The following is a 16,346-nucleotide window of genomic DNA, read 5'->3' as shown; positions in this document are numbered from 1 at the left end:
TACCATATTTCTGCTGAGATGCTCTGTGTTTCTTTCAATTATTTTAAATATAACAAAGAATTTAGTAAAATAACTTAGTTATCATTAAGCTAGTGTTAGGAACATAAATTGTGACTAAGGTTTGGTGGAAGATTTTAATTCAAAACTTATGAAAACAAGACATTTGTACCACAGAGCCAGAGGTGGTTTCAACCAGGTTGGTATCAAAAGGGTTAAGAATTGTTTCTCTATTATATATTTTAACCCTTTTGTTACCATATTTCTGCTGAGATGCTCTGTGTTTCTTTCAATTACTTTAAATATAACAAAGAATTTAGTAAAATAACTTAGTTATCATTAAGCTAGTGTTAGGAACATAAATTGTGACTAAGGATTGGTGGAAGATTTTAATTCAAAACTTATGAAAACAAGATATTTGTACTACAGAGCCAGAGCTGGTTTCAGCCGGGGTGGTCACGAAAGGGTTAAACAATCACATATAAATCAACCAAAGAACCAACAATCAAATAAGAGTTTTGCTTCCACGATTAAAAATAGAATATGATTTACAAGCTCCATTCGGTCCTAGTTGCTTTTCACTTACAAAAAAGGAAAATAATGGAAAGGTCATGGATGGAGAGGCTCTGAATGTAGGTCCTACTGGATTGGGGTTGAAAGAAACAACAACAACAATAACAAGAACAAATGGTATTTTATTTTCATTGAAGCAGTGAAGTGGGGTGGAGGTCAATTCATCCATCATGTTCATTGTCACTGACAACGAAGATGATGACGGGATGTTTCGTCATTGGTGGTGGTGATCTCGTCGTCGATGTCTGATGACGCCAATGAAGATGTTTATAATGACGATGACGATGATAGCATTAGAGGGAAAGGGGAGGTGATGTCGACATTGTAAATGATGGTTCTTTGGTCAATGACGACGATGATATTCACGACGGCGACAAAAAAGACGGAGATGAAGGGGGAGTGACGGGTGGGTGGGGGTGGTCGTTGCTATCAGCAATGGCGATGTCTTGTTCCTTACAAATGGCAATGATGAAAATGAAGACGACAATGAAAATGTCAATGACAAAAATGACGGCAACGATGATGATCATGACAAAAACGACAGTAGAGGGGAGGGCAAGGCGCCGTCGCTGTCATCATTGTTGATGTTTTTGACTATGACAACAATGATGACGGGGAGGGCAATGTGCCGTCACCATCATCATTGTTGATGTTTTTGACTATGACAACAATGATGACGATGAGAGACAATGATAGGGTGGAAAGGAGAGGGTGGGGTGGGAGTGAGGGTAGTTGAGGCTTCTTATTGTCATCGTCATCATTGTCGGTGATGGTGTTAGGTTGCTGCGACAAATGGTAATGATAAAAATGAAGATGGTGAAGAGGATGTCAATGAAGATGACGACGAAGACAACAGTGGAAAAAGGGGAAGAGGGTGTTGTCATCGTCGATGTTTTGGTCAATGACAGCAACAGCGATGGAGAGGGCGAGGTTGGGGTGGTGGAGCATGGTGACTGGGGCTCGTCGTCGTCATCACTGTCAGTGACTGTGTGTCATTGCTTTAAATGGCAATGATAACAATGAAGGAAACAAAGACGATGACGGTGGTGATTATGACGATGATGACGATGATGATGATGATGATGATAATGCCAACGTCAGCATTGTGATTGTTAAACAATGACAAACGTCCAAGGAGACGAACATTATGAAGAAGAATATCACGAAAAGATTACGATGTAAAGAAAGAAACGAAAAACAAAAACATCTTAAAAAAAAACCCAACAAACAACACCAGCACAGCTAAACGAATCTTTGTTAATTACAAATCTTCATTAAAACGAATCGAGAGGTAACACAAAGGTGACAGATGGTTTTTCCTTGGTGGTGGCACTGGTGATAGTTGAGGGGGTTGTAGTAATGGTAGTGGTGGTGGTGGTGGTGGTGGAGGGAAAACAAGACCCAAATAGGTTGTCGTCATCATAGTGGTATAGTCAGTAGCGCGATGGTGGTAGTGGTGGTGGTGGTGGTGGTGGTGGTTATAGGACAATAGCGTAATCAGCAGTAATAATAGTAAAGTAATAGTAATGGTTGTAGTAGTAGTAGTAATAGTAATAGTAGTAGTAGTAGTAATAGTAGTTGTAGTAGTAAATTCTTTGGTTGATAAAATTAGCTGCATTTTTGCCACCAGGAAGCTGCGAAAGAAGGAAAAAAAGGGCATTAAAATATATCTAAAAAAGAAAGATAAATATGTAAAAAAAAAAGGGGGGGGTCATGGAAAAAAGGCATTTATATCATCATCATCATCATCATCATCATCACTACAGATGTGCGTGTAAATATGTATGTGTGTGTGTGCAATTATAGTGTTGCAGGGAATACCTGTATCGGACAAGGTCCCTAGAATTTTCCGAAGGGAGGGCACAAAGCCAGAAGGGAATACAATTCTAGAAGAAAAGAGCATAATAACTTTGGTTAGAAGGGCACACTTCTTTTCTTGAGGGTGGCAGGGGCACAACTTTCCAAGTTCTTTTACAGGGCTTAGAAAAACTGAAGGACCACTGCAATAAGTGTGTGATTCTGAGAGGGGGAATATGTTGAATAAAACCATGCCCGATGCAGGTATTCCTGGCAACATTATCTCATCTGTAACTCTGTAGCAATGGAATTAATTGTGTGTCCCTGATTATTTTGATTGAAATAGAAAATTTAAAAAACCCCAAAAAAACCTGACAAGTTCACATAAAACTCGTGCATACCATGTGACCGGTGGTTTTTAATTATTTAAACGAACGTACAGCATTTCTTATATATATATATATATATATATATATACAAAGAGCAATAAAGATTCAAGTTAATTTAAATGAATTTACTTGAATATGGTACCTAACTTAGATGCACCAAAAAAAACTATACTGTTTTAACAATACAGTAATGTGGGGTGATTATAAGCGAGAAAGAAGCAACAAGAATGGATAGGTTTTTAGTACAATCGTTTCATACAAGGACAGGTTTTATTAAAAGTTGCAAAGATTACAGCATATAAACGAGTCCCGTACTCATCAGCTAAAATACATGTAAGTTCTCTAGACATCCTAGTGTTTGAGGCTATACTCATGAAGTAATGTACATCATCTTTAAAGAACTTTAATGAACTTTAGAAATGTGTTTAATTATCTACATTACTTCATGAGTATAGCCTCAAACACTAGGATGTCTAGAGAACTTACATGTATTTTAGCTGATGAGTACGGGACTCGTTTATATGCTGTAATCTTTGCAACTTTTAATAAAACCTGTCCTTGTATGAAACGATCGTACTAAAAACCTATCCATTCTTGTTGCTTCTTTCTCGCGTATATATATATATATATATATAGCATAATTAAATCTCAGAATGAGATTGAAACAGTAATCGCTCGATAATGTAAAGTATAGAAGCCATCTTAACACCCCCTCCCATCGCGACCTGGTGGTTACCGCCCGCTGACAAGGGACAAAAATCCCGAAACTAGTCCGAGCGTATCACTCAGGCTTGCGAGGAAGGGATGGCCTCCCTTTGCAAATACTTCAAGGGCACTGAAATGGTGTCTAAAGCCAGCTGGAGACGCCGATCTCCTGGGGCTATAAAGCTACAGTAACACCCCCTCCCCTATGTGGTTAGCCATGTTAAGATGGCTTCTATACTTTATATATATATATATTATATTAAATTAGAGATAAAACCACTATTAGGCAAATCAAACAGTGAAAATCATAAACCAATACATAGAAATAAAATTAATTAAAAAAATATAAAAAATTTTTTTTATATTTTATATTTTTTTAATTAATTTTATTTCTATGTATTGGTTTATGATTTTCACTGTTTGATTTGCCTAATAGTGGTTTTATCTCTAATTTAATATAATATATATTTATACTATAAAATTAGATTTAATCCTAAATCTAATTTTTCTCTGTAAGTTTGGATTTACTCCCTAATATTATTATTATTATTATTATTTTATATATATATAGATTAGCAGTTTAATAAACAACAGATGATGATGATGATGATGACGTAAACACACACAGTGATTCTAGACGTTACCTGGGATGCTCATGGTCTTGACAACAGGGGTCGTTTTTAACATACTGTTGCTATCATTGGAGAAGATCTTGTTGACGGACTTCTTGAAAAATCTAACAAACAAACAAAAAAAAAATAGAAGTAGTAGTATATGTGTGTGTGTGTGTATTATATCGACCCCAGTGCGTAACTGGTACTTATTTAATCGACCCCGAAAGGATGAAAGGCAAAGTTGACCTCGGCGGAATTTGAACTCAGAACGTAGCGGCAGATGAAACACCGCTAAGCATTTCGCCCGGCGTGCTAACGTTTCTGCCAGCTTGCCGCCATAGACAGATATAGTGACACACGGACAGACAACTGTATAGAAAGACAGGTAGACAAAATGAGGTATAGACAAACAGGTAAACAGACAGGTGGACAAACTGAGACATATACATAGATAGATAGACAAAAAGATACATAGATAGACAATCAGACAGGCAAACAGACGTATAAACAGATAGATAGATAGATAAACAGACATAGAGAAAAAAAACCAGATGTAGAGATAGACAGACAGATGAATATAGATTATATACTCAAGTCGATAGGCAACTCACATCATTTGATCTGTCTCAGCATTCCATATCTCGTAAACTGTAAATTTCCCGGAGTTCTTGTAAGACCTGGTACTGGCGCTGTAATGATACCGAAATATACGAAGGGGTGTTGAAAAGTTCTTGGCTTTGGGTTAAAGAAAATAGAGGAGGATCAGTTAATTGTGTATTCTATTCAACATATTCCCCTCTCAGATTCACACAATTACAGAAGCGGTCCTTCAGTTTTTCCAAACCTTGTAAAAGAACTCGGAACGTTGGGCTTCCAACCAGGCCTTTCATGAGACCCTTAACGTCAGAATCTTTTCAGCACACCCTCATATATATATCTATATGTGAATGTGAGAGAGTGCTGGAAAGTTCTTGGCTGTGAGTAGAAGAAAATACAGGAGAATCAGTTACTTATGATTTTATTCAACACTAGCAGTATCGCCCGGCGTTGCTCGGGTTTGTAAGGGAAATAACTATATAAGCATTTTTAGAGAGCTACTTCCCTTATAGATGCCAATTCGGGCTTTCTTAGCCATTTCTGTTTTGGTGTCTTCAAGCCATGAAGTCGTTGTTCTAAAAGAACGCTGGTCTCCTTGACAACGCTTTACGACGTTGATTTCCTTACACTCCCTTCCCCACAGCTTCACGAGGGAGGGAAGAAGGGGGAGAAGCAAACAGGTGCAGCTGTGACCATGGACGCCAACTCCGCCGCCATCGACACACGAAAAATTATGCATTAAAATGGAATAAAAAATGATGTTAAATTATTTTTAAAATCGTAGACTCATCGTAGACGCGCGCTAATACCCAGACGGGCTCGATATGAATCACGACTATAAGATACCCGAATTTGGTTAAACTGCACCGCAAAATGTGGGAGTAGTTAGGAATCTAAATCGAAGGGGACAGACACTCACACAACTACAGTTTTATATATATAGATATTCTCCTCTCAGATTCACACACTTATTGCAGCGGTCCTTCAGTTTTTCTAAGCCCTGTAAAAGAACTTGAAAGGTTGGGCCTCCAGCCAGCCCTTTCCTAATACCCTTAAGGCCAGAAACTTTTCAGCACCCCCTCATGTACACCATCACTAATTAAACTAACACACACACACTGCGAGCTCATGGTTTCAGGTTCAGTCCCACTATATGGCACCTTGGGCAAGTTCTTCTACTATAACTCCACAGGACAACCAATGCCATGAGAATAAAATTTGATAGACAGAAACTGTATGAAAGAAATCCATGTATTATATATATAAATATATATATACACACACCAAATCCACTGACAAGGCTTTGGTCAACCCAAGGCTATAGTAAGAGATATTTGCCTAAGGTTCCATGCTGTGGGATTGTACAAAGCTCTGTGAGTGGATTTGGTAAATGGAAACTGAAAGCCTGCCATATATATATATATATATATATTTCTTTACTACCCACAAGGGGCTAAACACAGAGGAGACAAACAAGGACAGACAAAGGGATCAAGTCGATTACATCGACTTCCCCAGTGCGTAACTGGTACTTAATTTATTGACCCCGGAAGGATGAAAGGCAAAGTTGACCTCGGCGGAATTTGAACTCGGAACGTAACGGCAGACGAAATACGGCTACGCATTTCGCCCGGTGTGCTAACGTTTCTGCCAGCTCGCCGCCTTTATATATATATATTGGTGCATGGGTGGCTGTGTGTTAAATAGCTTCCTTACCAACCACAAGGTCCTGGGTTCAGTCCCACCACGTGGCACCTTGGGCATGTGTCTTCTACTACGTAAAAAGCACCCACTACAATCTCGGAGTGGTTGGCGTTAGAAAGGGCATCCAGCTGTAGAAACACTGCCAGATCAGATCGGGGCCAGGGGTGATGAAAAGGGAGCTGTTGTATGCCAACCAGTAGGTCTTGGCACCGTACTTACATTAGACATCCACTTTCGGCACCAAGTTCCTCAATGTAACCCTTCACGATGTCTTTGAAGTCTCGCTTTAGTTCATTCTTCACGTTGTAGTTTCTTTGCAACAGCAGAACCTGAATGACAAAGATAGAAAAAATAATAATAATAATAATAATAATAAATAAATAATAAATAAATAAATAAATAAAAAAAAATAATAATAATAATAATAATGTCGGTGGCACGTAAAAAGCACCATCCGAATCGTAGCTGAAGCCAGTGCCGCCTCGACTGGCTTCCATAAAATGCACCAATCCGACTGTGGCCGATGCCAGCCTCGCCTGGCACCAGTGCAGGTGGCACGTAAAAAGCACCCACTACACTCACGGAGTGGTTGGCGTTAGGAAGGGCATCCAGCTGTAGAAACGTTGCCAGATCAAACTGGGCCTGGTGCAGCCTTCTGGCTTCCCAGATCCCCGGTCGAACTGTCCAACCCATGCTAGCATAGAGGACGGACGTTAAACGATGATGATGATGATGACGATGAATAATAATAATAATAATAATAATAAATGCCCTGATGCAGTACCAAGCAGTGGCTCTCATGGCTTCTGATCTTAACTGATTGGAAGTGTTATCATGTACATAGTTTTGTCTTAGTATAAAAGATGGGTTTTACAGCAAATATCCTGCTCAATACCACAGATTTGCTTGTCAGTTGTTTGACCTTAACCAGTTGAGCATGTCCCTTAGTGGCTGACGATATGTGCATCTCTGATCACGAGCAGAAGTAGTGGGGGAGCATCATAGCCATGTGTTGAGAGGGATTCTTTGGGGTTTGGATAATTCACCTCTGGAAACATGGGTGTTTCGTTCAACATCCTTAAACAACCCTTATTCAGGGACCTTTCAAGCAGGATGAGCTACTTGACCAGAAGAAAATTCTAACTGGGCCCCACCTGTAAGGTCATGTGCTGTTTATCTTTTTATGAGATCACCATGTCGCGCACATATGGTTGTGATGCATGTGCCTGGTGTACCCTTATCAGACGGGTAGTCATGATGGGTATATTGGGCTTCGTATATTTATACCCCAGTGTCATTTTTATGGCATGGCTGCCAGTTACGAAACACTGGCATTGACCACAACTATGATCTCACCTGGCTCGATATGTCTTCTCAAGCACAGTATATCGCCAAAGATCTTGGTCACTTGTCACTGCCCCTGTGTGACCCAAAGTTTGAAGGGTGCTGTTTACATGCCACCGGCATGGGTGCCAGTAACGAAACACCAGCACTGCATATGAACACCTAAATATTCATATATGCTATACAAACACACACACCAGGTACCTTACCTGTACATCCTCCTCTAAATCCGTTTCGATATCTGTGTCTTCATCCACCAAACCATCAAGATTGATCTGCAATGAGAAAATTAAATTGAAAATTAATTAATCAATCAATAAACACATTCTAAGAACAAAGACAACAATGCTGAAAAACCAATTAGATAATGTAGTCCTAGATACACTATGCCTGAATAAAAGGCAGGATGGTCACAGCTGGAACAGCTTTGTTCCTAGGTCTGCTGGATTAGAACTGACCTGGGGCTAAACAACAAGGAAGGACACATTAGATAATGTAGTCCTAGATACACTATGCCTGAATAAAAGACAGGACAAACCACTAAGTTACATAAACACACACCCTGCGCAACACACACAATGTGCTTCTTTCAGTTTCCATCTACCAAATCCACTTTGTTCAGCCTGGGGCTATTGTAGAAGATACTTACCCAAGGTGCCACACAGTGGGATCGAACCCAGAACCATGTGGTTGGAAAGCAAGATCCCTACCACTCTTTCTGGTCAAAGTGCTATGCTGAGAAACTGAGCAAGGAACGTTTAAACAGGGGTGAGGGTGCAAAAAAGAGGGGAGAATTGAAGAAGGACCCACCCTCCCGAATATCAAAACACACCCAGCCAGAGCAGCAAACTGGCTTCCTTGCCGGTGGAACATAAAAGGGCACCATCCGAGCGTGATCGTTACCAGCATCACCTTACTGGCACTTGAGCCCCGTGCTAGTAGGGTGCTAAGAGCACCATCCGAGCGTGATCGTTGCCAGAGCGGCTAACTGGCTTCCGTGCTGGTTGCACGTAAAAGGGCACCATTCAAGCGGGATTGTTACCAGCATTGCCTTACTGGCACCTGTGCCAGTGGCACATGTAAAAAGATTTGAGTGAGGTTGTTGCCAGTACCGCCTGACTGGCCCTCGAGCCGGTGGCACATAAAAGCACCCTCTACACTCTCGGAGTGGTTGGCGTTAGGAAGGGCATCCAGCTGTAGAAACTCTGACAGATCAAGATTGGAGCCTGGTGCAGCCATCTGGCTCGCCAGTCCTCAGTCAAATCGTCCAACCCATGCTAGCATGGAAAGCGGACGTTAAACAATGATGATGATGACCCACCCACACAATGTATGTATAAATACTGACCCTGTTTTCCAGTCGGTCCACAAGGGATGCAAGACGATCGACCTGAGCCGTTAGGTGTTGCTCTGAAATAAAATAAGAGAGATGACATATAAAGGTAATCGCACAAACAAGAAACACAACAATCATAATTAATTGTTAATTAGCAATTAATGAAATTTATGCTAATAAGTAAGATCATAGTCAAAGTCATGGCCGATGCCAGAGTCGTATATTCTTTCTTTCTTTCTTTCTGCCTTTAGCCCTCCAACACGGAGTGTAGGCCACTTATAGTTGAATTCCATGTCGTATAATTTTTCACTTCTGTACTTATACTCTGCCATGAATGACCCCCTTTCTCTAGTTCCTTCTGTGTTGATCTCCGCCACGAGTTCTTAGGCCTACCTCTCTTTCTATACCCAACCGGTTTCCACTTTAAAGCACTTTCGCTACATTTGGTGTGTGTTTTCTAATTGTGCTACCAATCCACTCCCACTTTTTCTTAGATATTTGCTCCCTAATCGAACTCCAAATTTTGGGGTTAAGAGCGCAGGCTACTAACCCCAAGATTCGGAGTTTGATTCCAAGCAGTGACCTGAATAATAATAATAATAATAATGATAATGATAATAATAATAATAACAACATCAAAAAATACCTTAGGAATGAGAACCCGGGTTCTAAATTTCCCCAAGACACCTGAAGAAGGCTGGAGGGTATATCAGCCGAAATGTTATGTTAACAACAAACAAGATGAGGACAAATATCCGTCAAATGTAAATAAAGTAAATAATAATAATAATAATTGTCAGTTGTTTGACCTTAACCAGTTGAGCATGTCCCTTAGTGGCTGACGATATGTGCATCTCTGATCACGAGCAGAAGTAGTGGGGGAGCATCATAGCCATGTGTTGAGAGGGATTCTTTGGGGTTTGAATAATTCACCTCTGGAAACACGGGTGTTTCGTTCAACGTCCATAAACAAACCTTATTCAGGGACCTTTTGAGCGGGATGGGTTACTCGATCCGAAGAAAATTCTAACTGGGCCCCACCTGCAAGGTCATGTGCTGTTTATCTTGATATGAGATCACCATGTCGCGCACATATGGTTGTGATGCAAGAGCCTGGTGTACCCTTATCAGACGGGTAGTCATGATGGGTATACTGGGCTTCGTATATTTGACCCCAGTGTCACTTTGATGGCATGCACTGCTGCTCACTCAATAATAATAATAATAATAATAATAATAACATCGAAAAATACCTTAGGAATGAGAACCCAGGTTCTAAATTTCCCCAAGACACCTGATGAAGGCTGGAGGGTATATCAGCCGAAACGTTAAGTGTTAACAACAAACAAGATGAGGACAAATATCCGTCAAATGTAAATAAAGTAAATAATAATAATAATAATAACAACATCGGAAAATACCGTTAAATGAGAATAAAGTAAAATGTTTAATTATTAAAAATTTGCATCTCACCTGTCTCTCGGAGTTTTTTCGAAGCAGATGGTGGAGTAATTTTCAGTCGTGGTCCACTGGGCGGGAATTTCTTTGGCTTTGTTGACCGTTTCTTTCGAACAGGTTCTTCCTCACTATCGTCTTCAAAGTCTTCCAGATTAATTCTTGGTATTGATCGTCTTTTAGATTTCCTGAACGGCAAGCTGCGGCTCTTGCTCCGCGCCGCCATGTCTCCGTTCACCGTAGAATGGCCATGATTCACTTTCTGGTATTCGTCGTTCTCTTCGCAATCGGTAAAAGCCTCGTTCTTCACGGTTATCTCAGACATCTGCTCGCTGACAATCTTACTCCTCTCGGCAGCAGACAAGGACGAAAGCCCGGGTGCAGTACCAGGGGCTGCTTTCTGTGAGAGGCCCTTTGGGGGTCGGCCACGACCTCGTTTCGGTTTTGGTGGCTCAATTTTGCATGGGTTTTTCCTGGGACGACCACGGCCCCTCTTAACTACAACTTGAGGTACAATCATAGCTGGCGCTGTCTGCTGTGAAGCTTCCACTTGTGCCTCAGGGTTTTCTTTCTGCTTTTCATTCGTGTCTGTGGTCGCTTCGTCCTCTCCTTCAACTTCGTCCTCTCCTTCAACCGGCGCACTGGAGCTTTCCTGGTCTGATTTATCCGCGGTTTGGACGTCTGTGGAAGGAGAGCTTTTCTCCACTTCTTCCCCGTCCTTCTTCTTCGACAAGGAATTTTTACCGTTCTCTACAGGTTTTGTCACGTCGGACTTGGTCGGGGAATTCGAAGATGCATCCTTGTCGACGGCTTTCCCTGCCTTGCTTTGACTATTCTCATTTTCAGATTCCGTTTTATTTCGACCCATTTCCTGTTCAGTTTCCACAGCGTCTACAGAAAAAAGACAACAACAATAATAATAACAATAATAATAACAACAATAATAATAAAATCAAAATCAAAATCAAAATCGATCAACATCAATGGAAATTGTAGCTGTGATACCAGTGCTGGTGGCACATAAGAGAACCATCCGAATGTTGCCCTTGCCAGCACCGCCCTGACCGGCTTCCGTGCCGGTGGCACGTAAAAAGCACTGTCCGATTGTGGCCGTTGCCAGCCTCGCCTCGCCTCTGTGCCGATGGCACGTACAAAGCACCATCCGATCATGGCCGTTTGCCAGCCTCGTCTGGCACGTAAAAAGCACCCACTACACTCACAGAGTGGTTGGCGTTAGGAAGGGCATCCAGCCGCAGAAACATTGCCAGATCAGACTGGAGCCTGGTGCAGCCTCCTGGCTTCCCAGACCCCAGCTGCACCGTCCAACCCATGCCAGCATGTAAAGCGGACGCTAAACGATGATGATGTTTCAAATTTTGCCACAAGGGCAGTGGTTTTGTGGGAGGGGATGAATCGATTAAGTCAACCCCCTAGTGTTCAACCGGAGCCTATTTTTATCAACTCTGAAAGGATGAAAGGCAAAGTCTACCTCAGCAGAATTTGAACTCAGGACATAAAGGTGGATGAAATGTTGCTAAGCGTAGGAGTGGCTGTGTGGTAAATAGCTTGCTTATGAACCACATGGTTCCGGGTTCCGTCCTACTGCATGACACCTTGGGCATGTGTCTTCTACTATAGCCTCGGGCCGACCAAAGCCTTGTGAGTGGACTTGGTAGACGGAAACTGAAAGAAGCCCGTCGTATATATGTATATATGTGTTTGTGTGTGTGTGTATGTTTGTGTGTCTGTATTTGTCCCCCCCCCCACCAACATCACTTGACAACCGATGCTGGTGTGTTTATGTCCCCGTAACTTAACGGTTCGGCAAAAAAGGACCGATAGAATAAGTACTAGGCTTACGAAGAATAAGTGCCGGGGTTGATTTGCTCGACTAAAGGCGGTGCTCCAGCATGGCCACAGTCAAATGACTGAAACAAAATCCACTCACAGGTCTTTGGTCTCGCCAGGGGTCCTAGTAGAAAACACTTGTCCAAGGTGCCATGCAGTGGGACTGAACCCAGAACAATGCTGTTGGGAAGCAAATGTGATTTCAACCGATTGAAACATACGCACGTACATATATATTTCGGGTACTACTACTATATTAGTAGTACTGCAACTTCATATATATATATATAAAATATATATCTATCTGTATATATGTGTACCGGCAACACACACGTGTTTCACACAGACACACACATACGCAATTCCTTAATTTAATTAAAGATATTTATTTCTAATTAAAAAAAAAAGACAAAAATTAAAACATAACGAACCTTTATCACGTGCAAGCTCACTCAATGAGAAACTCTAAAAATTAATTAAATTAGTTAACACTTATGACGAAGGTCTGTAGAAAAGCTGGAACGGAAATTAAAGAAATCTATAAAATACCAACAGAAAATGCGAATATGTGCTGTGTCCTATATACGTATATAAGTATTTGATACATGTATACACACACACACACACACACACACTTAAATATAAATATATTTATTAATAAACACACACATATATAGATATTAACCAATATATATATATATATATATACATATATATATATATATATATATACACACACATATATATATACATAATTGTTTAAAAAAAAGAATCAATATTTTTATACTCCAGAGACTTAACAATGATATGTGGGTAGTTAAAGGACTCAATACAAGTGCAAAGCCAAACATTTATTGAATATTTACAAGGTTATTTTGTTGCTTATAATTAATCACGCACTTGGCATAACTTCGTAGCCATTATCCATATCATAATTGATATTAAGATATTAATTATATATATATATATATATTATATATTATGTATGTTATATATATATATATTAATTATAATATATCTCTAAATAATTAAATATAGATGTTGATATTAAATAATATGGGCAGATTGCACAGTGACGTCTCTCGACGAATTCCCAATTATTAAAAGTAAAAATATTATTTTTAATTTTTAAAAATAATCAACGTCTTCGCAATTTGATGGCTTCGAAAACTACTGTAGAATCTTTTAAGACAAGCTACATGTTTATTAAATTCTAAAACAAAATTTTAAGGTAATCAGCAATATATATATATAATTAAGATTCCGTATATATATATATATTATATATATATATATATATATATATATATATATATATATATACATACACACACAAATATTAGTAATTTATTCGAGTGTAATAAATATACGGAGATTAGCTACTTAGCTAAATCCATTTGTAAAATCGATAAATGCAAAACCATATTTGTATATGTATTGAAAATATTATCACAAGAACAAAATTAATATACGAACCAGTAGTTATACCGAAACCAATTATAAGTGTGGTATCTATCTATCTTTCTACCTACCTATCTATCTGTGTGTCTCTCTCCATCTATCTATCTACCTATCTATCTATCTGTCTATCTTTCTACCTACCTATCTATCTATCTATCTATCTATCTGTCTGTCTATCTATTTATCTATCTACCTATATGTTAGGAAGAAATGGTATAAATATATATATTATTTATTATTTATATATACAAGTGTAATATGCGTGTGTGGGGAAAGAGAAAGGGTGTAGGGTGCGCGATAGGGCAAGTTTGAATCCATGCGTGCAACAATGTGATACATAGTACAAGCCCTTACTGTTTTAACACCAGCCCCTTCGCTTTTCTTCCCTTTCAGACATAACTGTAGTGACCTAGACTATATTATTAAATGTTGTCATGGCTCACTTTTATAGAAATTTGCCAGAAACTTGGCAGCTATTTGTACGAGCACTTGTTACCATGTAGGGGTCTTATTCATCGACTCATACAAACATGAGGCATTAGGGTGTGATGAGCGTGATTTGGCTGCTATTTCGAACAAGTCTAGTCACCATGTAGGGGTCTTATTCATCGACTCATACAAACATAAGGCATTAGGGTGCGATGAGCGTGGTTTGGCTGCTATTTCGAACAAGTCTAGTCACCATGTAGGGGTCTTATTCATCGACTCATACAAACATAAGGCATTAGGGTGCGATGAGCGTGGTTGGCTGCTATTTCGAACAAGTCTAGTCACCATGTAGGGGTCTTATTCATCGACTCATACAAACAATAAGGCATTAGGGTGTTGATGAGCGTGATTTGGCTGCTATTCGAACAAGTCTAGTCACCATGTAGGGGTCTTATCATCGACTCATACAAACATAAGGCATTAGGGTGCGATGAGCGTGGTTTGGCTGCTATTTCGAACAAGTCTAGTCACCATGTAGGGGTCTTATTCATCGACTCATACAAACATAAGGCATTAGGGTGCGATGAGCGTGGTTTGGCTGCTATTTCGAACAAGTCTAGTCACCATGTAGGGGTCTTATTCATCGACTCATACAAACATAAGGCATTAGGGTGTGATGAGCGTGATTTGGCTGCTATTTCGAACAAGTCTAGTCACCATGTAGGGGTCTTATTCATCGACTCATACAAACATAAGGCATTAGGGTGTGATGAGCGTGATTTGGCTGCTATTTCGAACAAGTCTAGTCACCATGTAGGGGTCTTATTCATCGACTCATGCAAACATAAGGCATTAGGGTGCGATGAGGGTGATTTGGCTGCTATTTCGAACAAGTCTAGTCACCATGTAGGGGTCTTATTCACTGGTTCTAACTTTTATACATACATACATACATGAGACAGCAGGGTACTACACTGCTCGCTAGTAGTACCAGACAGTAGGGTGTGATTTGAGATTTGGCTACTATTTCTACTAAGTCTACCTACCATGTAGAGGTATCATTCATTGGTTCAGACGTACATAAAGACGTCAGCGGGTGATCTGAGGGAGTTGGCTGCTATTTCCAAAATATGTAGCTGCTATGTAAGGGTCTCCCTCGTCGGCTAATACACATTTACATACACGAGACACCAGGGTCTGATTTGTGGAAGATTTGGCTACTATTTCTACCAGATCGAGCAACCACACAACCCATTCATTGTTTATGCATAAAAGCTGTTTTATTCCAGTTCAGAAGGCCTATGATCAAAGTTATTCCAGCTATGGCCATCCTTCCTTTTTTTTCATACATCTAAATCTACATGATCTCTTGTATGTTGCAGTTCGAAGGACATTTAGCTGCTCTTTCTAGCAGGCAGTGCGCCAACATAGACTCCCCCTCGTGTACATATTTTTTGACCATAGGTCAGGGCTGATCAAGCAAGCACACGATCACGAGCGATCCAGTCGTGACTATCTAGGCATAGTGAATCTAGGACTACACATTATGTTGTACCGGTTTTTGTGTTTGCTTAATAAGAAAAGTGTGGTTGTTGTTTCTAGCAGACGAGGTGTCTACGTAGTGGCTGCCTCTGTGTTTTGTTGGGGAGTAAGGGGAGGGTGAAACAGGAGAGAGAGAGAGAAAGAAAAAAGAAATGTGTGAGAGAGAGATATTGTGAAAGATATAGGAAAGTGAGAGAGGAACAAAGAGGGAAAGAGAGAAAGACAGGGATTAAAAAGCGAGAAAAAAGAAAGAGAGGAACAAGGAGAGAGAAAAAAACGAAAGGTGGCTAAAAGAGAGGGAGGGTAAGAGGACGTAGAGGAGTGAGAGAAGCATAGAGATAAAAGAGAGGGAATGTGGCGTGAACTAGAAAGAGTAAAAGCGTATGAGAGAGGGGTAACAAGCAGGGAGATATTGTGAAAGATATAGGAAAGTGAGAGAGGAACAAAGAGGGAAAGACAGAAAGACAGGGATTAAATAGCGAGAAAAAAGAAAGAGAGGAACAAGGAGAGAGAAAAAAACGAAAGGTGGCTAAAAGAGAGGGAGGGTAAGAGGAC

At 40.2% G+C, this 16,346-nt stretch overlaps 1 protein-coding gene across 3 annotated transcripts in view; it reads right to left on the bottom strand.

Annotated features, from left to right (window-relative positions):
* Nucleotides 1-672: 672 nt before the first annotated feature.
* LOC115226195 overlaps nt 673-16,346 on the bottom strand; it is a 16,059-nt gene continuing 385 nt past the window's right edge. The window contains exons 1-9 of one of the 3 annotated variants that reach the window (XM_036515024.1): nt 15,296-15,313; nt 12,791-12,824; nt 10,530-11,402; nt 9,069-9,130; nt 7,930-7,995; nt 6,596-6,705; nt 4,687-4,764; nt 4,106-4,197; nt 673-2,204 (exon numbers count right to left, since the gene is read on the bottom strand). In XM_036515024.1, coding sequence (XP_036370917.1) covers nt 2,179-2,204; nt 4,106-4,197; nt 4,687-4,764; nt 6,596-6,705; nt 7,930-7,995; nt 9,069-9,130; nt 10,530-11,402; nt 12,791-12,824; nt 15,296-15,298 — 1,344 coding nt within the window. In that variant the 5' untranslated portion in view covers nt 15,299-15,313 and the 3' untranslated portion in view covers nt 673-2,178. Of the gene's footprint in view, nt 2,205-4,105; nt 4,198-4,686; nt 4,765-6,595; nt 6,706-7,929; nt 7,996-9,068; nt 9,131-10,529; nt 11,403-12,790; nt 12,825-15,295; nt 15,870-16,346 lie in introns of those variants that run through there. The other 2 variants (XM_036515025.1, XM_029797205.2) reach the window with 2 other exon arrangements.

The sequence above is a fragment of the Octopus sinensis genome, linkage group LG29 (genome assembly GCF_006345805.1).
Source record: "Octopus sinensis linkage group LG29, ASM634580v1, whole genome shotgun sequence".
In the NCBI taxonomy this organism is placed as follows: Eukaryota; Metazoa; Mollusca; class Cephalopoda; order Octopoda; family Octopodidae; genus Octopus; species Octopus sinensis.
This window is presented reverse-complemented; position numbering and strand designations above follow the sequence as displayed.